Here is a 24,038-nt window from a genome sequence, read left to right as displayed (position 1 = left end):
ATTGGGAGAGATTCTATAAGATTCACATAAACAGCAATGAAACACTTGTCAATTTTCCAGTGGTACTGTAACAGTTCTATTTTCAGCAAAGTTGACTGGTCTTGTGATGGTGAAATGCTATGCTACGGCACATTACTGTTGAATTATGAATACCAACATATACTTGCATGCAACCAGGTTCACTGGTTTTTACACATGTTCATCTAACATCTCTACCTATATACACCTACCCAAGTTTAGTTTCGTGGGTTCAAGATTTGAAATATATCACAGGTAGTATTTCATGATTATTTTATCTCTACTATCACACACAAACTATTTCAGTCCAAGTATTTTGTAAAATATTCTTGTAAATATGTATCCTTTCAGCCAAATTCATGTTATCCTTTACTAATTTTGGTGCTTTACTGTCTTCCTCTTTCAAACTGCAAGATGTGTTATTTAACCAGTAATTTCAGTATAAGTTTCACTTGAATTCTGACATTTTATATTATGTATTTTTACTGTGTATATTTCTCTTTCCCTACTTCATGTAAGACAGTATTCAGGTACAAATATTTTTCTTACACATTTTATCTTTTCTTCATTTTTCTCGTACACATATCTTCAAAAGCTTCTTTCATAACATGATATGACACTCAGTAACCTACTCATCCTGAAACTTTGTTGTTGGAAATAAAATGTAAATTTGTCAAAAGCCCTATAAGAATCTCATGCGCTAGAACCTTGCTCTGATTTCAGGACTTTAAGCCAATAAACAATAATTATTGCAAGTCCCTATTCATAAAACCAAGGTGAATTGATGCAGGCAGGCAGAATTAAATATTCTGTTCAATATTCTGTTTAGGTATGTCTCAGATTTTAAGATTAGTAGGATGCTGACTAAGATTAAGTATGTCTACCAAAATGCCTGCAACAGATTTGAACATATCAGACACATTTTGGTAGTCTTACTTAATCTTAGTCAGCATCCTACTAATCTTAAAATCTGAGACATACCTAAATTAACTCAACCATGACAGTAACGTGCATTTATTCTAATCACTTTAAAATTATTATGGTCTTAAATGCATACACATTGTCCGTCTTCCTTTGAATTACAAAATATCAGCACTCTCCTTCTTTCTTAGATAACCAAATAAAATTTTAGATAATTCTTAACCCACTGTCTCTGATTTACTCAATGATATGCTCACTCGCAGCTCTCATTTTGTATTGCAGGAAATGTGAAATACTTTGAGCCGGACCAAGTAGACTCTTCTAGGAAGTAAGTTTTTTATATTTTTTAATTGTTAGCATTGATGACATATTTTTCTACTTCATTTCAAATTGTTGGTTTTTATATATCGTGAGAATAATTAGTTTTTATGCTTAGACTAGTAGTCAACCATAAAACTCAAGTGAAAAGATCGTTAATATTACTGAAAATATCTAATCTAGTAAAAATTGAATTTAAAAGACTAGTTATCTCGCACTTTAAATTTATGGTTCTTGTGCGACGTATTTAATTTAGGTATTTATTTCAACTATTTTTCTCTTCATATTGCTTTCTAATTGCTTGTCATTATTAATAATTAGGATTATAGTGTATGCTCTGTATATCTTCATTCACTTGAAATTACATTAATCTAATAACTTGAATCATTTTTAAAAGTTTAGAATTAAATCCTTATGATAAAATAGATGCTTGAGTTTCACTGGGATTAATATTCATTTTATTATTATTTTCATTTTTAATATGATTTATAATACCAGTGATATTATACTGATAACAAGCCAGATTTTAAAAGTGATATAATAATGAAATAAAAACCATTTTATTTCATTTTATGCTGAAATGAAGTAGAATTTTGTGCCTTTTGGTATGGGTTTATTAAAAACTTTTGGCTGACTTGTTTGTGGTATTTATATTCCATCTTTTGTACAGCTGAATTGTTAAAGTATATGCACATACACATTAATTGAAACCATCATTGGATTTATATATAATTTTTGTAGAAAACTATTTAGGAATTTGATATTACTGATGAGGCTGACCTAAACTCAAAGCATCCAAACCATGAACACTCTTCTTATTTTCAGATTATGTATCTATAAGTACATTATCCAATAATTTTTGTTTTTCATCTTGAAGATGCTAGGTAGGAGAATGTTGGTGACAAGAAATGAAAATATGTGTATGATGTAGGTTAGGAGGAAGTTTTTAATAATAATAATAATCATTATCATCATCATCGTTTAACGTCCGCTTTCCATGCTAGCGTGGGTTGGATGATTTGACTGAGGACTGGTGAACCAGATGGCTACACCAGGCTCCAATCTGATTTGGCAGAGTTTCTACAGCTGGATGCCCTTCCTAACGCCAACCACTCCGAGAGTGTGCCACCGGCACGAAGGCTAGTCCAGCGGTACTGGCAATGGCCACGCTCAAAATGGTGTATTTTACGTGCCACACGCACAAGAGCCAGTCCAGTGGCACTGGCAACGGTCTCGCTTGAAAGTCCTTACACATGCCACAGGCACAAGTGCCGGAAAGGCGACGCTGGGCACAGGTGCCATCACGATTTCACTTTCGCTTGCCCCAACAGGTCTTCGCAAGCCGAAATAATAATAATAATAATAATAATAATTATAAAGATCTGGAAAATGAAATAACTAGTGTGATGACAGAAAGCAGAAATAAATTCTATAATAATAGGTACAGAGAGAAAGATAAAAAAGAAAGTAAGCTAACACATACATAAACAAATATACGCAATATACAAAGCATCTCACTACTAGATACTGCACAATTTTATATAAAGTACTTCAATTCAATCAGAAACACCATACAAAACAAAACACATCACTTATCCAAAGTAAATAGAGCTGCACTTGATACTAAGTAAATGACCACCGAAACAAAAGGAAAAATATAAGACTAGTGAAAACTATTAATAATATTAACAGTGATATATCAAATGTTTACTTTTAAAATTTTATTTTTACTTTTATTTTAAATGCTTTCCAGGAAAAATAGAAAAGGTGACTTTTTTTTCTTATCTGCCATTGTTGTTTTTATTGTTATGGCTGTTGTTGTTCACGGTGTTTTCTCCACTCATATTCACTGAAATACTTTCATATATTAACTGTTGCTATTATGGATGGATTGAACACAATTTATGTTTGTGGTTTATTGTTTTCTTGGTGTATGTGGTGTTGTTGGTAATGAAATTGTTATATGTCCTTTTGTTGGTTTTAATGGGAAGTTTAACAAGTTACAATTGAAACTGTTTCTAAGGTAACAGGATAGTTAGTGTTATTGGAAATGTCGCATTGCAGAATAGAATTTTGTATTACCTTCTCTTGACAAGTATGTAGATCTCCATTTAACCACCATAGATTATAATAAGTATAGATTACTGCAGATGTTGACTATTATACCACAGATCTCAGACAAATCTGATGGTCAATTATTGTGATAAAGAATATTACTGAAGTGGTAGTATTATATATAGTGAGATGCATTTGAGGTATGCTAAAGCTAGTAGGAAACCATTATTGATATGAAGGAGACATTTCTTTTTACTGATTATGACCTGAAGAGATAGAGCTATTAGCTACTATCCATACCAGAAACGTTTTCAACATCTGTTGCCACTTTAGCAGTTAGAAGGAAGATGAAGTGAGATATTTACTGACAGTTCTGTATCATTTTGCCTCCAATCTATGAACATTCTACTTGTGACCATCCAATTATTCCAGACATAGTTTATCTCAGACTTCATCATCCAATACATTGTTTTGTTCTCTTTGAAGATTGGATGTTTTTAATAGATTGAGCAACTGCATGGTGGCTCCCACATTGGTTTGTAATAATTTGTCAATGCATTATATAAAAACAACTGATTTTTAAACGAAGACAAAAGATAGTTTCTCACACATACTCCTAATGAATGTATGATAATCATTGCTTTGATTATTATACAAACCATTTATTAACTTAATTGTAAAGTTTTTTATATTTGTAAGAACTTTCTGAACATTATTCAGTAGGAATCGCATTCCTGATTAGTCATTGCTCCAAGACTATTTCAATTCCCTGTTCACTTCATTGAAACCATGAAGATCCTTGAGCAAACAGTGACTTTTATGATTCTTATTTTAATCTTTCCTTCAAAGTCAATACATTTGATCATTCATTGATGGAGTCCTTTTGTCATAAAAGAACAAGTAATTGACTTTATTATACAATATGAGGCATAAATAAATATTTATCCTTTGTAATATCTTTATAATAAATATCTATCCTTTGTGATAACTGATTGCATTTAATCCATGAATATTCAATAGAGGAATACATACGCACACACACATACTCTTCTGAAATCACCTTTCCTTCTTTTTATCATTGCACATTTAAGATATCTAGTGAATGGGATTTTATGTTGTATATTAGCAGATTTTGTGTTATATGTTATTTATTTTTGCAACTCATTTGTTTTCTTTACTGGACTCAAAACAATCATACCATCATTTAGTATCATCTTCAGTATAATTGCTATTTCTTTTCTAAAATCATTTCATTCTAAAATCATTTCAGTAGCAATATATTATTGAGTTCAAATTCCACCGAGGTCGACTTTGCCTTTCAACCTTTTGGGGGGGGGGGGGTCGATAAATTAAGTACCAGTTGCGTACTGGGGTCAATCTAATCGACTGGACCCACCCCCAACATTTCAGGCCTTATGCCTAGAGTAGAAAAAATATATTATTATTACCACCACCATCATTAACATTATTTCCGTACTTACTAGCATCATGGACTTCATTAACATTTTTGCCATCATCGTCTGTGTACCACTCCTCACTATGATCATCATTATAACTTCATTTTATCTTTATCATATACAGCAGCACTAAACACTAAAAATTCTTATTGTATATGTTCTCCATACAGAAATATGTCATTTCATCTTTATTGCCATCGTCTTTGTTTATTTTGAAACGGAGTTCTAAAATATTTATTGTATATTCACCATAGAAAAACTTGTCATCTTCATTATCATCATACCATCCCTAACATTAATGCGAAAACAATGGATTTGATAGATGTGTCTGGATATAAATATTTTAATACCTCTTACGTTACTCTTGAAAATTGGGTCTTGTAAATTGTAGCAAGAAATTAACTTCATCTTTCTTCTCCTTCACTCTCTTTCATCATCATCATCATCATCATCATCATTATTAGTGGTTGCATTAAGTGCATGGTATTGATAAATTTGGGACAAATGTTATTTGTGGTCTAATTCGATTTCCAATTCCAGTTTTGTTTTACTTTGCACTAATACCATTGAGAAAGACATTAACCACACACTCATTTTCTCCTTTCACACACCTTGCTATTACTCAAGATACCTTCAGCATGTTGTTGCTATTTGTCATGGTGTGATTATGCAATAATGTTTTACACATGTAATTTGCATGCAAGTATTAATTTATGCATTAAAATATGAATATATATTTGGAAACGTTTTTGTACGAAAAGCAAAGATTGTTTAGTTGTTTATACATGTATTTATTTTGCTGTCAGTGTATTAGGTGGTCATGTTGATGATTATGTTGGTTAAAAATTTTAGTGTATAATCATTAAAATATTAGTGAAAATTACCAAGGCTATGAGACTTCAATAAACATTGTTAGTATGGAGACATAATCTATTAGTTTATTGGAATTAACCAAAGGATTATGAATAGTTTGCCTCCATGTGGTGGTATTAAAGAAATTCTACCTGGTAAAACTTATATATGTCTCCCATTCAATGTACATTAGATAATTTAAGCCTTGACTTAGAAAGTATTGAAATACTCATCCTCCCTACAGTGCACATGTTATTTACCATTGTAAATATGGTTGCCCTTTACCTTGAGTGCAATAATCTATTAAAAGTTGTACAGCTTTTCTAAAGATGCAGTATACAGCTCAACGTAAGATTTTTAATGCTGACATTATTTGAGTTGTAGTAAAATAACACATATGTCAGTCTGCTGCAGGTCTTATTAGTGATTTACCGAAGTAAATTTAATGGACCGTATATTTCTTATAATAAGAGTTGATCTTTATGTCTAGCCTTGCATCTGTGAATGTTACTTCAGGAAAATCTTTACCATTTGTTCTCATTATTTCCTCTCTATTAATCCTAAATCTTATGTCTCAGGCTTTCTCAACTACTACATTTAATAGGATGTAAAACCTACAACTATTGTCTGTAGGTTCTTTTAGCAGCAATCATTCTGTTTGCAAGCATTTGGACCAGGTGTTTATTATGAAAATGATCCATCACTTATTTCTCCCCTCCTCTTACCAGTCTGTGACATGAAGCAATAAAGCCATGGATGCTTTTCTTCTTCTTCCATTATATATATATATTGCTGATACTTGATTGAAAAACTATTCCTTAACGCCAAGTAGAATTGGACTGCTGCTGGTTCAGTCTATCTCTCCAGTAGCTCATGGAAATATGTGACCCAAGCACTACAAATCATTTAGGAATTATGTTTCTCTTGAGTTATGCAGCAAAAGCAATGTTTCTCCTCTACCCATTTGAAAGCAGATGACTTGAGCCATTTGTAATTAAGTGAAAATTAACAATGATTACAGGATTTAATAACTGCTGATACTTAGTATATCATTTCACCCAAAGTCATCAAAAGCTATTGTATTTCTCATTTTCAGTTCATGCTTCTTTCTGTTATATGTGCCCCAGCTACTATATACCTCCAGTATGTGACATTGAATAATGCAATTGTCATTGTTATTTCTCATGTTTGTTCATAATTCTTTAACAAACAACATTTGTTACTTTAATTAAGCTCCTTTATCCCCATTACATATTTAAAAATTAGATTATCCTTCTAGTTTGTTAAAGATTACAAATTTGGTTTCATTTGATATTTCTTTTTGAGTTTTAGCATATGTTTAAAAGCAATCATTAAAAATTAGGGAATACAATAAAGCAAATATAATTTTTTTCATATAAGTAATATTGTTCTTGTATTCATTTGCAGTGAAACTTCGTCAGAATGGAATTATGGGGACCAAGATGGAAGAAGAAACATTGTGAAAGCTGTCAACCCTATGGGTATGCTAAACCAAACTTTTGTGATGTCCTGCCACTCCCCTTCGGACATATTAAAATGCAATCCCGTTGCCCAACCACTGCCTTCCAAACGACATTTGCCACCATCATCATTGCGACCTTATATTTTTCAGGACCAACAGAAGTCTGTTCAGCGCAGTGCCCTTCCAAAAAGTACATCCCTCAACAATGGGGCCAAAGCCCAACAACAGGACACAATACTTGCTAATGTAAGACCTCCCAACAAACTGGTTCAGCAATGTCCAGACACAGACATTGTAACATCACTAAGACAACAACAGTTATCCTCTCCTGGTCCTATGTCCCCCATTGGGCACGGGATTGCCTGTACAAGTGTTCACCGCAGTAATGTTTATAACCCTGTTTCACCCTGTTTGCTACAGTCGCACTCCCCTGTTAATTTGCATATTACAAGAGCACAAATTCATAGGCCAAATGGTGTCAGTGTTCCAGACAATACACAGAAGTATAAACATGCTTCTAGCATAGTCGTTTCTACTGCTACTGTCACTCTGGACTCTGGACATTCTCCTGGCACTAATACTCTTAGAAATCATATGACGTCACCAGTTTGGACTACAACTTCACCTGGTATGTCTGCTGCCCCTGCTGCTGCTGCTGCTATTTACCATCATGCTCAACATCTCAAGTCATCTTCATCTATAGCATCTCTTAAGTCATGTTATGCTCATAGCTCTATATTCTCACCTAACTCACAACATCACTCTATGAACAAAACCTACTTGACAAGTAGCCCTGATGATGCTAACAGTCTTCGCCCATTCCAGATAAGCGATATCAGTTCTGTACAGCCTTCATCATTTTCAGAGCGGTCACGTGACCAAGATCTGCCACAGTCACTGTTCAGTAGCCCTCGAGGAAGCTTTCTTCCTTCCAGCCTTTCTGAAAATGAGCCAGTCTATTCGAAAAGACATTTGAAAGAAAAAGAAAACCAACAGCTCACTTATTCTGGTACAGTGCCATTTAAAACTCGAAGCATTCACCCCCAGCAACGAAATTCTTCAGCTTATTTTCATACTGGCCAAGGGCCTAATTACTACCAGCCTCAACCTCAGCCTCAGTTTCACCTTGATAATGTAAGAAGAAATTTTTCTAACCCTCACCAACTCCAGACGCAAGCAGCAGCTCTTGCAACACACAACCACAATTTCGTGTCCCATGTAAGCTATACACATTCACACTCACTTTACAACAATTCAGAAGGTGGAGAGTGCAAGGACAACAACAACCAGTTATTTGGATATTCAAATAATTGTCAAGAGATGGTTAAATGTGGTCAACTGGCCCCTAAACATCAGCTGAACTCCAACTGTACTCTTGCTGTCAACCAACCTCATCAGATGTCACCAATACCATCACAGACTAACTCTACTTTTAGACAAAAAGAATTTGACCCTTATAACTGCATTGAAAACATACCCCACACACATAGCACATACCCTGCTAAGGATCAGCCAAGTGACTATTCTACGACCATGCCATGCTATAGGAATAAGACTCCAAACATCGACACTGTACTTAGTCATCATTTTGATGGTGGGGTCCCAGAAGAGATTCGAACTAGTATGAGTAGCTCAGGTCGGGGAAGTATATTTGGCAGGGTTAACTACCCCGATGGCATCAGCCGTACTAGTAGTAAAATGGATACATTTCCAGACTCCTATAGCAGTGGGCTTGGTAGTCACCACAGTGGTCCATCGTCTTCGTTTTACACTCACACGAGGGCTGCAGCACCCATGGACAGTACTTCAGCGAGTTCTCTTACTTCCCCTCAAGACTATGATGTCAGTTTGGACTCTTCCCTGATTATAGATGCTTCTAATTCCAACCGACGGGACTTCTCAGGAGATAAACACTACGATTTTGACTCAAGATTAATATCTCACAATGCTCCAGGTATTGTTGGGTGTAAACTGGATGAAAGACACTCAACACGCCGAGAGCCTTCCACCCGGAGCACAGCTTCACCACCAGAAATTTTGTTAAATGCTAATGATTTGTATAAAAGTCTCTACCCAAAGCCACGTAAGCCGAGTCGCTATAGCAACTCTGAAAAACGTTTTGAACGGCTGCGCGAAGAATACTATGAATATCGACGCAAGCAACTTACTCATTTGCAGCAGCAATATTTTAAATCAATGGACAGTGAAATGTTGTAATAATAATAATAATAACAGCAATTATTGAAAAGAAAAAATTTTAAAAAACAGAACCTAAACTAAAGAATAAGCATTTTGAAAGTAAATGCATAATTTTGGGTGAATTGAAAGTGAATTGGAAAATATGAAGATTTTGGAAATTTTTTTTTTTCTTTGTGTGTGTGAAGGAAAGAATAAAAGAATGAAAGAATAAAAGAAGGAAGCAAAACAACGTAAAGTTTTCATATATAATTTTGCAGGTGCTGTCATGAGTTTCAGTATCTTAGGAGTAAATTTACCTGGCACCTATTCTGTGATGGTCAGGTTGTAAATCTTTAAAGAAGGTAACTTAAGTTTGGTTTTTTTTTGTTTAGATATTCGCACAGGGAACATAAAGCAAATAGGTAACTAAATTTCAGTGTCACTTTTTGTTATGTGTGTTTTCTAAATTTGCCGTCATGTGTAAGGAAGATTTTTAAAAGTCATAATTTTCTTTTCTTTTGTAAATTCAATCCCATCCAATCTTGACTCATTCTTTTCATCTTCATGAAAATATTTGAGTGTGTGCTTGTCTTTGTGTTTTCTATGTCACACACAAACATATATAGTTTTGTGTGATCTCATGCCTCTATCTAAATGTGTCTAACTATACATAAAAGTACAGTTATACTGTGCATATTGGATCATTTTTTTCAAACACATGCATATATATCTGTACAAAAATAATCTGTGATGAGGAGAGGAGAGAGAATATTATTTCTACGTTTAATTTTTAATTAAATTTTTAAAAATATATAAAACTAAGAAGGAAAAGATTATAGAAAATACAAAAGAGAATATATCAAACCATTTTTAATATAGTTGATATAATTTTGAGCATAATAATATTGTATAATCTTAAGGTTAATCAATTGTGATAATAATTAACTATGATAGTAATACTTATTATTTGTTATTACCTTGGTTATCACGTCTATCATTCTGTTGATTGTTATTATAAAGTACTGTGGAATGGTAGAATCATTTGAGCATGGTGCAAAATACCTTATGGCATTTGTTCTGCCTCTTTACTCGAAGTTCAAATCTCACCAAGGTCAACTTTGCCCTTCATCCTTTCAGGGTTGATAAAATAAAGTATCAGTCCAACTACTGGGAACAATGGCATTGTCTGACTCCTCCCCTTAAAATTGCTGGCCTTGTGCCTAAATCCATTTGGCAGTTGATAAAACAAAGAACCAGTCAAGTATTTGGATCGGTGGTATCAGCTAATCCCTCCACTAAATAATAATAATAATAATAATAATAATAATAATAATAATAATAATAATAATAATAATAGTGAAGTGGCAGAAATAGTAGAGTACACAACTAAATGCTTCACGGTATTTCATATTGCTTTCCCCACTCTGGAATAAATAAAATAAGTACCTGAATCATACTAGAATCAATACAATTAAGTATGCCTCTTATTTGAAAGTCTCTGAACTTGTGGCAATGTGAGACATCATGGCAGAAATGGTAGTGCCATTAACTAAATATCTTGAAGCATTTAGTTAGTTCTTTTACATTCTAATATGAAAGTTAATCACGCTTTTCATCTCTCTGGAATCAATGAGGAAAATTATATACTTTAAAATTTGTAGCCAAAGTTAGAAACCAAAGGTGGTGGTCAGCAGAAATATCAATGTGTCAGGTCAGTTCCTTGTGGTCTATAATTATGTCCTTTTTCTCTTGAATTCAAATCCCACCAGGGTTGATGAAATAAGTATTAGTCATATACAGAGATAAATTCAGTTGGATACCTTCCCCTGCAGATTTGTAGTCTTGTGCCAATGTAGAAAATCAATATCATCATCATCATTATCATCTTCATCATCATCATCTTCATCATAGGGTTGTAGCAGGGTGTTGGATGGCAGAATTGCTAGAATGGTGGACAAAATGTTCCACAGTCAAATCGTGTTATGGTCGACTTAACCTTTCATCATTCTGGGGGTTTATATAATAAGTATAAATTAAGTAAAACTCTAGTTTTGTACTTATGATGGAAATCATTATTATTATTATTATGCTGTGAATTGGCTGAAACAGTAGTAAGTCAGATTTATATGTTTTACTTATTTACAATTTTATTTTCAATTTTGATTTCCATTTTTCCTCATTTGATAAAATATTTACTGGATTTGTGAAAATAAATGAAATATATAAAAATTAATAAGTATATACCAGGCATATATACTATTTAATTTGATATGTCCCTCACCTAAAAGTCTGTGACCTTGTTTCAAAATCAGAAATTATTATTGCTTGTGTGTTAGGGCAGTGGGTTGGAAGAATCTTTAGAATGCCAGTCAGAAAAAATGCTTTGTGGTATTTGCTCTGATTATTTATATTCTGAGTTGAAATTCCGCTGAGATTAACTTTGCCTTTTATTCTCCCTGAGAATGATGACAAATGTACCAGTCAAGCACTGAGGTTGATGTAATCAGCTAACCATTCCTTCAAAATTACTGGTATTTACCTAAATTAAAACAGTTATTGTCATTGTATGTGTGTCTGTCTATTAGGGCAGTGGATTAACAGAATTGTTAGAATATTTTTTAAAATGCCTTGCCATATTTTTTCCAGCCCTTTACATTTTGAGTTCAAATTCCACTGAGGTCAACTTTGTCTTTCACCCTTTCAGGACCAATAAAATTAAGTACTGAATCACTGATATTGACCAAGCACCCACCCCACCCCACCCACACACACACACACACACACACACACACACACACATACAAATTTCATTCCTAATGCCTATGCTAGAAGCAGTCACTGTGGTAGGCAGTAATGTCTTAATTGATCAAAATTATAATTCTGGTTTGATTTCCAGTTGAAACATTTTCACTTTATATAGGGGTCTATTTTCCTTTATTTGACCTTTCAACTTCATAAATACTTCACAATATTCTTAGCAATTAACATCAGGTGATATTTCTGTATTAGGCGAAGCATTGAACCAATAACTATTATTTAAATACTGGATCTGCTTTTCTGGTCAGATACTGAGAAGCAATTGTGTTATTTTAACCTGTCAGCATCATTCAAAATACTCTGTCAAATGTAATGCTTTTTTATTCATATCGTTTTGAATTAATCATGCATTACCTTGTAGCTTCAAGATTTCAAGGATGTGGCAGACTGATATTGTAGGGTAGGTATGAGAGGCTGTATCTGGCCATTTTGAACATAAAACAGGTAAAATATTTTGGGCCTGTTATGGCATAGGTTTACTTTGATTGCATAGACCAGTGATCAGAAGCATTCCAACCATAATCATTCCATGTTTTTGCTGAAACAGTAGAGTATATTCAGAGGAATTTTGCTGCTATTTTCAGCAGGTTCAATGGCTCTTTTGTTGGCTCCCTCATTTTAGATGAGTTGTTTATCCTAGAGTTTGTTTTTGGACTATTCCTCTCTTTTTGAATGTTTAGCACCATAGATTGAGGATGTTTTTCATTCCAATCATTCATCCCTTTGAAGGGATGTTTCTGAGCTAAGCTTAGTTATTGAACCTGATTTAGGAATATTCCTCGAATGGCAATTCAAGATGTGGAAAATAGTCTGAAAACAAACATCAGTATAGCAACTTATTCAAAATGAAAATACAAATACAGACATCTTCATTTAAGTCAACAATGTCTTTGTGAAAATCAAACATTTTTTTCATCTCCATTTACTAAAATTTAGGGCTGATAATTTTAAGCAAAAATTACATTATCATTATGAATTTGTTAGAAAATCTAATACAGCTTTCAGTTTAGAAAAAATACTAGAGTCAGTTAAATCTATTGAACCCAATTGCTTTCAAAATCTGTTCTTTTGTACGATATTAAAAGTCTTTAGGATAGTGAAGTTGAAATACTTATGTGTCATATGAGTGATGTGGAGGCGCAATGGCCCAGTGATTAGGGCAGCGGACTCGCAGTCGTAGGATCGCGGTTTCGATTCCCAGACTGGGCGTTGTGAGTGTTTACTGAGCAAAAATACCTAAAAGCTCCACGAGGCTCCGGCAGGGGATGGTGGCGAACCCTGCTGTACTCTTTCACCACAACTTTCTCTCACTCTTACTTCCTGTTTCTGTTGTACCTGTAATTCAAAGGGTCAGCCTTGTCACACTGTGTCACGCTGAATATCCCCGAGAACTATGTTAAGGGTACACGTGTCTGTGGAGTGCTCAGCCACTTGCACGTCAATTTCACGAGAGCAGGCTGTTCCATTGATCGGATCAACTGGAACCATCGACGTCGTAAGCGACGGAGTGCCAACAACAACAACAACAACATATGAGTGATGTTTTATAGTTAAGTAAGCTTGGTGTTTTACATTCAATTCCCATTCAGATACACTTTGTCTTTCATGTCTTCAGGAGCCTTGATAAAAGTATTAGTTATAAACTGAAACTGATTCAGTTGTTAACATCTTTCTTTCCATAATTAAACAATGATGTCTTTGTAGTCAAAAGAGCTCATCAACATCATCAGCGCCATTATCGTTGTCATCCTTATCATCATCGCTGCTGTCAATACACACAATTATTCCATATGAAATGTTCACTGATAAAGTAATCACTGGAGGTGCTAGATTTTAGTCCTGTCGGGTTGTGAGTGTGTATTGTATCACAAGTTACATGTATACATACATGTGTGTGTGTATATATATAGTCACATGCATACTGTTCTCTTTTACAACACAGTTTACTTGACTTGATTCAGTCAACTTATGCTGATTGATTAAACAAGAAATCATTTATCTTATGAAAGTTAACTTGTGATAGACGGTCATACTATCAGGGAGGTAAGATTTAATCTTTCTCCTACTTTACTCTTTTAAATCTGCAGATAACAGAGAAGCTTTATGAAAAAAAAAAAAAAAATCAACAAATTTCTATAATTTTCAATTCAAATAATTTCAAAAAATGACTTTCTGATGAATGTTTTCTAATAGTTCAGTACATTATAATTGCCAGAACAATGTTTTGGTGATTTAGTGTTGCAGCAATTAAAGAAACAACTTTCGGTCATTGATGCATACATTGCAATGACTAACGAAAAGTATTGTGCAAGAAAATATCCACTTTCAGTATGTGTGTGCATACTTAAAAGTAACAGTACAGAGTGATGACAATTAAAAAGAACTTATAGATCAGTTTTATTTACACATTGTATTATTTGTTCAGGTAGTATTTATGCTGCTTGTACTACCTGTATATGTGGTTACAGGTAGATACTGTTAATATTTGCATACTCTAGTACTGATCCAAGATGTATAAAAAACATACCTTTTGAAATTATATTGATATCCCTACATCAATGAAATTTAATAGAAGATTCATCAGAATTCCTCTATTGATAATACTTTCTCAACTACTATGAACATAAATGAAAATGTAAAAATTGTATATCAGTTTGAGCTAGAAAGAGCCCTCTGCTACAAAAACAAATGTACCCACTAGCATAAATACATATGCGAAACATTTTCGGAATGCATTGATATTTCCAAATATTGTACATATCAGTCCATTTATTTTGTATTATGAACCATACAGAACTTTATCACCGAACATAAGCATATTCAATTTACAACATTTGTGAAATTACTTACATATTCATGTTAAGACTTATCACTTTCATACCCATAGCAATTTTGACCACACCCATAAAACCCTAATAACATTTAAATTTAAGTAAGATTATCATACTCCATAGCAACAAAGTCCTCTCTTAGATTTCAATATACTAGTTTATATCAGATTAATTGTTAAGGAGCTTTTATGGACTTCATATGCCCTCTTCATCCTTCTTAACTTGTTTTCCAATCAGAGAGAAATGAATGAACCAAAACCTACATTAGTCTAGTTTCAGCTTTGATTCACATATGATTTTTAATTATGAATATAAGCCTGATGACAAAATGATATAAATGGTTAGACTGCTGGTAGCTAGGCTTACTGCTCTACTTACGTAATTCTTTATATGTATGTAAGTAACATTTCTTCAAAAATAGATGAATATAAAGTGAAAGCTTGCATGTAAAAAGTGTTTGCTTGTAAGTTTACAGCCTCCAGTACTGTAGGTGATAGAGTAACTGAAATGGTTGAACATCAAGTAACCCTAGGTTGATTAAATAGTTATCAGTATTATACTGAGGTATTTTCTCCAGCAAATATTGATCTTCTACCTAGTTAAAAGAAATCAATATTATCTGCTTGATTGAGGAAATTACTGCAAATGTTTACTCTTCCACTACTTTGGTTGACTGAATCTAACTGATTATTTTAACTGCCACTCATTTGGGTTGACTTATAATGTTACTAAACCAGACATTAACATATTATTAGCCATTCCCACACTTATCCTAACTTCTAATACATTACCTGTGTTGTATTTTAACTTCTACTAATTGTTCATCTCTTTTAAATCATATCTTCCAAAATGCTGTAGTAATCTTTAATCTTTGTACTGAAACAACCTGAGAACAGAGCTGTAATATTAACATCAGTAGCTTCAGAATAGTTACTGCAACTCTAGTAACATTAATTGCATTTATAGCAAGTTCTGAGATTTTATCGCCCAAGCCATGTTAGTATAGGAATAGGGGTGAAAAACAGTGATAATAGTTAATATATGGTGTTTAGTTATTACTATGAAGGTTTGGTTCTACAATAGATAGCTGTGTACATTGTATACATTGTACTATAATCCATCTGACAGATTTTTTTTTTTCATAATTTACAAAACAACATATTTCTCTGACGGTTTAATCTTTTTATATTGTGACTGCATAAGTATGTATACATTTGTACATATATGTATGAATGTATCTATCTATATATATATATATATATATGTATGTTAGAAGGTTTCCAGTTATACACTGTACCTATTTTACGTATATTTATGTAAGTTTATATGTGTTTGTGAAGCAGAAACATAGTTGTATGGTTAGAAACTCTACTTCCCGACTACATGATTTTAGGTTCCACTAGGGTAAGTGTCTTCTACTATAGCCTTACGCTGATCAATGCCTTGTGAGCAAAATTTGGTTAACAGAAATTGTATGGAAGCCCTTCTTATATCGGGAGGGGGCGTATATGTGAGTTTGTTTCTGTGTGCCTTCATACTGACATTGTTGGAGCAACAGTGATATTTGTTTGTCTCATAGACAATATTTTCAGTGGTTTGGCAGTTCTGATATGAGAAGAATAGAAGAAGAAAATTATTTTACTTGCAAAACGAATAAGTGTTGGTGACAGAAAGGGCATCTGACCATAGAATGTATCAGTTAGTTTTGCTCAACTGATGCCATCATGATGGTGGATGTTAAACAAGGAGTTGATGATGATATATAAACTTGCATAGTTATATACATGTCTGGTACAATACATAGCTAGAAGCCTTCTAGCAAATTTCATATGAATTGTTGGGTTAGTGAGGAAACAGGGATGTATTAATGTCCAAAAGCTAAGGTAATGAAATATAGATTGAACAAACAACGACTGAGAGGAACCATAGACAAAAAAATAACGTTAAAAATCTGTTACACATATTTAGTTTAAAAAGTAATTTCATCCTTTCCCCAACATTGATTAATATGTCTTGAAATTCTTTATAAAAAGTGCAAAGTATTTCATCTCTAAAATCAGATCTTTTCTCATAGATTACTTACTAGATCATACACCTCAGGAATCTTGTTATTCGTAACTACCTCCCATATACTGAATATATAAAGAACCTTGGGGTTTACAGTATAACGCCAAGACAGTTACTATATAGGCCACCAAAAAGGTTTCTTTTACCAGAAATATTGCTTTCCCCACTTACACAAAACAAGCTTGGATAACCCTTGAATCACATAACCAAAGTTATCTTCCAAAGTGTAAATCCCTCTCCTCAATAATTCTTTAAGAAATACAAGTAAATTAGGATCAAACTGGATTAAAGACTTTCCAGTTCTATACTTAAACACATGTAAATATAAAAAGCTGTTTCACAAATTTACTAATATATATATATATGTTCATATATTATCTCTTTCCTTCTCTCACTCTCTCTCTCTCTCTCTCTCTCTCTCTCTATGTGTGTATATAAATATATATATATATATATATATATATATATATATATGTATGTATATATATATATAATTCTTCACCAAGAATCATGTTGATAGTGACTTTGAAGTTTTGGCTTGCTTAGTCTTCATCGGACTGTCCAGTGGAAGCTAAGCAGGATCAATTTATGAAGGCACTGTCAACACTGTTCTTGTTGAAGTAAAGTAAATATGTACTCTATGAAAAGTACTGAATAGTGTTGAATAATCCTTCAATTTAATTCAAATTTGTTTTTATTATAGCTCAAATAAAATCAAACATTAATACATATATATATATATATATATATATATATATATGTATGTATCTATATATGTGTGTGTGTGTATACATATATTACAGCCAAATGCTTTTCCTGCCATGAATCCTTATCAGTTTTTCAAATAAGGTACTAATGAAAGCTGCAGTGGCATTTGGAAATTCACAGGCCACAAAGAGTCTTTAGGTACATACGTGTATTGAAAGTCAAGAAAAGAAGAACACAACTACAACGATCTTCCATCACTGTTTTGTCCAATCAACAATTATTCTCTGTTTGTGTATATGTGTACATATATATATATATATATAATTACATATACACATGCACCAGCAAATGTTAAAAGTCACTTGTGAACACACTCAAAATTTTGCTGCTCACTCACATGCCTCACACCACAACATTTTTGTGCTCTCATCTAAACATCCAATGCAAATTATTAGATCTACCATTAATCAGCTAAAAACATACATACATACATACATACATACATGCATATAGTGTAAACAGAGTTAGTGGTTATAATAACCAACTAAGGGATAAAATATTTGTACGTACTATCGGTTATATATAATATGACACCTCCATTATGGAAGCTCAGTCTAAATCTTATTAACTCATAACACTCTCCACAGTGTGCATTCACCTATAACTTTTGTACAAAAACAGTTTAAGATCCCTTCTGATTTGGCTATAATTTAGGGGTCTCCTTGAAAGTTAGATCAGAAACATTATATCCTTTCTCTCTTCTAGCTTAGTAGGTGATTTATTTAACCTGACCTTCATTATATACATACATGGTGGAAATGAACTTGTGACTGAGTAAGAACACTTTGTATACCCATTTCAGTCTACGAAACATCTAAAGTTAGGTCTCCTTATTGCTGATGATATCTCATAATTTTTCTAAGGTCTGCAAGGGACTCACAACTCATTCTACACCAACCTCAAGTCAGCATCTCAGCAGCAACTTGACCATCTTGTCAAGTCCATTAGTTGACCCACACACAACAGATAAATTCATATATATATATATATATATATATATACATACACACACATCCTTATACATAATTCCATGTTTATGTGCATATATTTACACACATATACGCACATATACATACACAGACAGACATTTGTTCATTTGTTTTTTGTCTGTTTTCCATGTTAGATGAATACATGCAGGTGTGTGTGTGTGTTTGCATATAAATGTGGGTTTCTGTTGGGTGACAGTACTTATGAGTGTATTCTGCAACTCACTTACTTCCAGTGATATTTTGGTATCCAGGCTATTTTATCTTTAGTCTTTAAAAGTAAATCACTTCTGGCTATCTTTTCATGACCAAAAAAAAAAAAATTAATAAATAAATCTCAAATTTTATTTATTAATTTTATATTGAAAGTTTCCTTCTTTACCATTTTTTTTTTGTTTATCATCCATAATAAGTAATATTTATATGTCCCTATGCATTTTATAATTGCAGTTCCTTGTCATTTTATTAATATTTGGCTCAATTAAGTTATTCCATAAATAAAGCTCATATTCTTACTAGATTTTATATTGACAAGAAATTTAAAGAAGAAACATTTGATGTACAAAAGAATATTAGTTTAGCAGAACTGTTCCGAATGAACAGAAAAAATATAATTTTATGATTAATATGTTATTGATGATGATGATGAATTAGACACAAGTCAGTAATTTTGAGGAGACTGGGTAGATTGACACTGATGGAACCAGTCCTTGATTGGAACTTCCTTTTATCAATCCTAGAAGGCTGAAATGCAGAGTTGGCCTTGGCAAGATTTGAATGCAAAATGTCAAAGTGAGAATAAATATTGTGAAGCATTTTTCTACTGATCTGTTGATTCTGTGAGTCGGCATTTTTCTACTGATCTGTTGATTCTGTGAGTCGGCATTTTTCTACTGATCTGTTGAGTCTGTGAGTTATTATAATAATAATTGAAGCATATCAGATTGTCTAAACAATTGTGAGGTTGAGAAGTAGATTAGGCAATATTTTAATTTTAGCTTATAATATTAGCTAGTAGTCACAATATGGGAATTAGGTTCTCATCATTTTGGCTCTGGTAGCTGGGTTCTTTTGAGATTTTTTTTTTTTTTTTTTTTCCTGTTTGAAACTAATTCAAATTCTGTTGCTAATGTCCTTGGAATCAACATGATCTGTCAGTTTGTGGCCTTAGTGCCAAAAGTCATTAATTTATTATTATTATTATTATTATAAAGTTGGCAAGTTGGCAGAATTGTTACCACAGTGGACGAAATGCTTAGCAGTTTTCGCCCATCACCACATTCTGAGTTCAAATTCCTCTGAAGTCAACTTTGCCTTTCATCCTTTTGGGGTTAATAGATTAAGTATAAGTGAAACACTGGAGTCGATGTAATCAACTAGTCCCCTCCCCACAAATCTGAGGCCTTGTGCCTCCAGTAGAAAGGATTATTATTATGCCATGTGCTAGCACAGGCATTAGAACACTAGAAGAAAAATGCCTTGCTGCATTCATCACAGTTTTTACATTTTGAGTTCAAATCTCACCAAAGTAATCAACTAACCTCCTCTCCTTGAAATAGGTGGCCTTGTGCCAAAATTTAGATCAACTATTATTGTTGATTGTGGATAAGTAGAATTGTTAAAGTGTCTGAGTTCAAATCCTATCAAGGTTAATTTTGTCTTTCATCTTTCTAGGGTCAATAAAATAAAATACCAATAAAATTGTGGGTTTGCTTAAACCACCTCAAAGGCTTAGGTATAATAGAATTAAGTTGTTTGTCCTGTGAAGAAAACGATGCCTTAAGTGTTCTTTTGTGTCTTAAAATAAGTATTTAAGCTGTTTTTATCTAATTAGAAATTATATTATGAATGATAATAATATTCTTCCTCTTAGTGCATTGGAGAAAATGCTTAGCAGCAATGCTCCCAGCTCAACATTCTGAGTTCAAATTCCATTGAGGTTGACTTTTACCTCTCATCCTTTTGGGGTTGATAAACTATCAGTCAAGTACTGGTATCGATGTAATTGATTTGGCCCCTCTCCTCAAAATTACTGGCCTTGTGCCAAAATTAGTAAGAATTGTTATCATTAAGAACATCGGCATACTTATCATCAGGATACCAGTTATATAAGTTGTGTTAATTTTAGCATCATTGATAGGTGCCATGGTTTGTTAAGATTTTTACTTGACATAGATTTACAACATAGTTCACTTTGCCTAAGTTATACCTGCTTCACTTACGTTGCTAATGCCAAAAAGAAAAAAAAGAAAGGCATGAACATCACAAATTCCGGTTGCTCCTCTGATAACTTTTGTAATTAATATTATAATTATTATTTTTTCTTTTTTTTTTTTTTTTTTTTTTACCTATTTTCTCACCTCAGAGAATATTGAAATCTTAAACAATGGTGCTTAAGAGTTGGAAATGCACAGAAATATGCTGAATAAGACAAAAAAAAAAAAGAAAAACTGCTGCAAATGGTTTTCAGATGATGCTCATTGCTTATTTGTGTAGAGGATAGACAAATAATAATAATAATAAAAAAAACACGAGAACATCAGTAATAATAAATAACATACTGTTATTAATTAAAAGTGACTAACGTTTTCATATGTAAACCAGTCCATCATATTTTTCTTTGTACTGGTGGGAGAAAAAGAAAAAAAGTTCTAAAAGGAAAAAAAAAAATTAATTTCATCAATAAATTTAGACGATATGTGATCAACGAGGTTTCTATAATTGTTTACTCAAAACTGGGTAAATATTTACTACCCCTGTCCTAACGTTTTCTTTCTCTATCCTAGTCTATCACCTTATACCCAATTTTATTTATCAATTATTTTCCTTTCTCTTTCTACCATTGCTAATACCCACCCCTCACCTTCCCTTGAAACTCCAACCTCTGATATACTTTGATATTTAAGTCGGTGGGAGTTGATGTTCATGCGTTATTTCTGTTAATGGTTGTCGTCCTTAACTCATTATTGGGTTATCTTCCCTTAGGTAACTCCATTGAGTTACTATCCACCCCATTGTTAACTATATCAGGTTGCCTCCCTTGTTAACTTGTTTGAATAAAGGAATAAAATTTAAAAAAAAACAGTTTTCAAATATGCCATGCGTTTTCTAAGTGCTACATTACAAACGTGTTTTATTTATATATTTTTTTTCTGTTTCTGATTGATTTCACTCTCATCCGGCCTCCCCATCTCTCTTGTTTAAGAGAAGTTTTATTTCAAATCATGAACAAAACTCATTCTTATTTCCGTTTTCAAAATGCATTAAAAATCATTTTTCATATACTTTTATTTATATATATATATATATATATATATATATATATATATATATATATATGTATATATATATATATATATACAAACACATATATGGCATTTTTAGTTTTGTTTTTATCGTAAATGTTTTTGTTACCTTACCACTAATACAATTTAGTAATAATGGTTATTTGTAAAATTATTTGAAAAAGTTACAGAAAAAAAAGATCATAAGTAAATGCATCAAGAAAACTTCAATTAAATGAATCATGAAAACATATTTAAAGAAAAAAGACACAATCAACTGAAAAATAAAATAAACGAAAACAATAAAGTGATTATCATTATACATTCATCAACATGTCTGTAACGGACATTGGTTAGTGTGAACAGTGTGCTTGCTGATTTGTCTTTAATGAGAATGAAGCAACAACAAAACAACAACAGCTGGTGGTTTACTAACATCTACTCTGTTTTTGTAAAGTTGCATTGTTTGCAGTAGTGTCACCTTAGTTTGTTGCAATGTATGAAAGAAAAAAAAAAAAATATGAACAACATTTCAAACTCATACAGAGTCACAAATATAAGAGCGAATGTACACACATATGTATGTGTTGTGTGTGCATATATATATATATATATATATATATATATATATATATATATATATATACACATATATATATACATACATATATATATATATGTATATATATATATATATGAATGTATATATGCATATGCATTTATACACATGTTTGAATATGTGCATATATAAATATATTTGTATATATGTATATATTTGTGTCTATGTATATGTGTGTGTATATAGATATATATATGTACTTATATATTTATATATAAGCATGGAAGATCGATGTTAAAAGATGAGGATATATACTTATATATATATGTACTTATTTATATACTTATATATACACATATATATACTTCTTGATATATATGTGTGTGTGTACATATATGTATATAAGTGTGTGTGTTTATATATATATATACATATATACACACACACAAACACACATGCATATGTATAGTTGGTATGCACACATTTTGTATGTCTGCATATGGTTATACATAAATACATAATGTTACTTGGATAAAAAAAAATTTAAGTAATGGTGGGTAGAAAAATACCAAATTTTTTTTTAAACTTTTGTTGTTTTTCTGTTGTTCTCCCCTCTCCCGTTCCTCTGGACTCTACAAATATTGGTATTTCTTTGAAAATTTTATTCCTTGATTGTTTGGATTGAGAAAATGGCTACGAGAGAGAAAGGCAATGAATAAAAGAATGAGTGAAAGAGGAAAAGGAAAAAAAAAAAGAAATAACAAAAGGACAATAACAAAAAACATAAACATATTTAAAAAAACAACAAAAGGACATGTTTTAATGAAAGAAATAAAATTATGGAAATTTTAAAAATAAAAAAAAATATCTATTAAAAATGGTTGTTTTATTGTTTTTGTCTTATTTGCATTGTTTCTTTTTTTTTTTAGCAGTGAAACTTTTGGTTCAGCATTACTTGAAAATGTTGCAACATTCAGAAGAAGACCCTTGCATCAGTTTTGCAAGCAAGCTTTGAGATTTCATGTAGGAAGCAGAAGACTAAAGTGCTTTGTTTTTATTAACTCTTTACTCTTTTACTTGTTTCAGTCATTTGACTGCGGCCATGCTGGAGCACCACCTTTAGTCGAGCAAATCGATCCCAGGACTTATTCTTTGTAAACCTAGTACTTATTCTATCGGTCTCTTTTGCCGAACCGCTAAGTTACAAGGACGTAAACACTCCAGCATCGGTTGTGAAGCGATGTTGGAGGAACAAACACACACACATATATATATATACATATACATATATACGACGGGCTTCTTTCAGTTTCTGTCTACCAAATCTACTCAGAAGGCTTTGGTCGGCCCAAGGCTATAGTAGAAAACAATTGCCCAATGTGCCATGCAGTGGGACTGAACCCGGAACCATGTGGTTTAAGAGAATTTCATTTAGACATTCAAA

General features: G+C 32.5%; 1 protein-coding gene across 24 annotated transcripts in view; it reads left to right on the top strand.

The window, feature by feature from the left end:
- LOC106876426 (uncharacterized) overlaps nucleotides 1-23,472 on the top strand; it is a 1,215,830-nt gene extending 1,192,358 nt beyond the window's left edge. For all 24 annotated transcript variants that reach the window (XM_089352111.1, XM_089352104.1, XM_089352114.1 and 21 more), the window contains 2 exons: nucleotides 1,222-1,267; nucleotides 7,050-23,472. In XM_089352111.1, the coding sequence (XP_089208237.1) occupies nucleotides 1,222-1,267; nucleotides 7,050-9,321 (2,318 nt within the window). In that variant the 3' untranslated portion in view covers nucleotides 9,322-23,472. The remainder of the gene's footprint in view (nucleotides 1-1,221; nucleotides 1,268-7,049) is intronic.
- The last annotated feature ends 566 nt before the right edge of the window (nucleotides 23,473-24,038 follow it).

The sequence above is a fragment of the Octopus bimaculoides genome, chromosome 5 (genome assembly GCF_046866305.1).
Source record: "Octopus bimaculoides isolate indiv1 chromosome 5, ASM4686630v1, whole genome shotgun sequence".
In the NCBI taxonomy this organism is placed as follows: Eukaryota; Metazoa; Mollusca; class Cephalopoda; order Octopoda; family Octopodidae; genus Octopus; species Octopus bimaculoides.
Note: the sequence above shows the minus strand (reverse complement) of the source record. Positions and strands in the feature narration are given on the sequence as shown.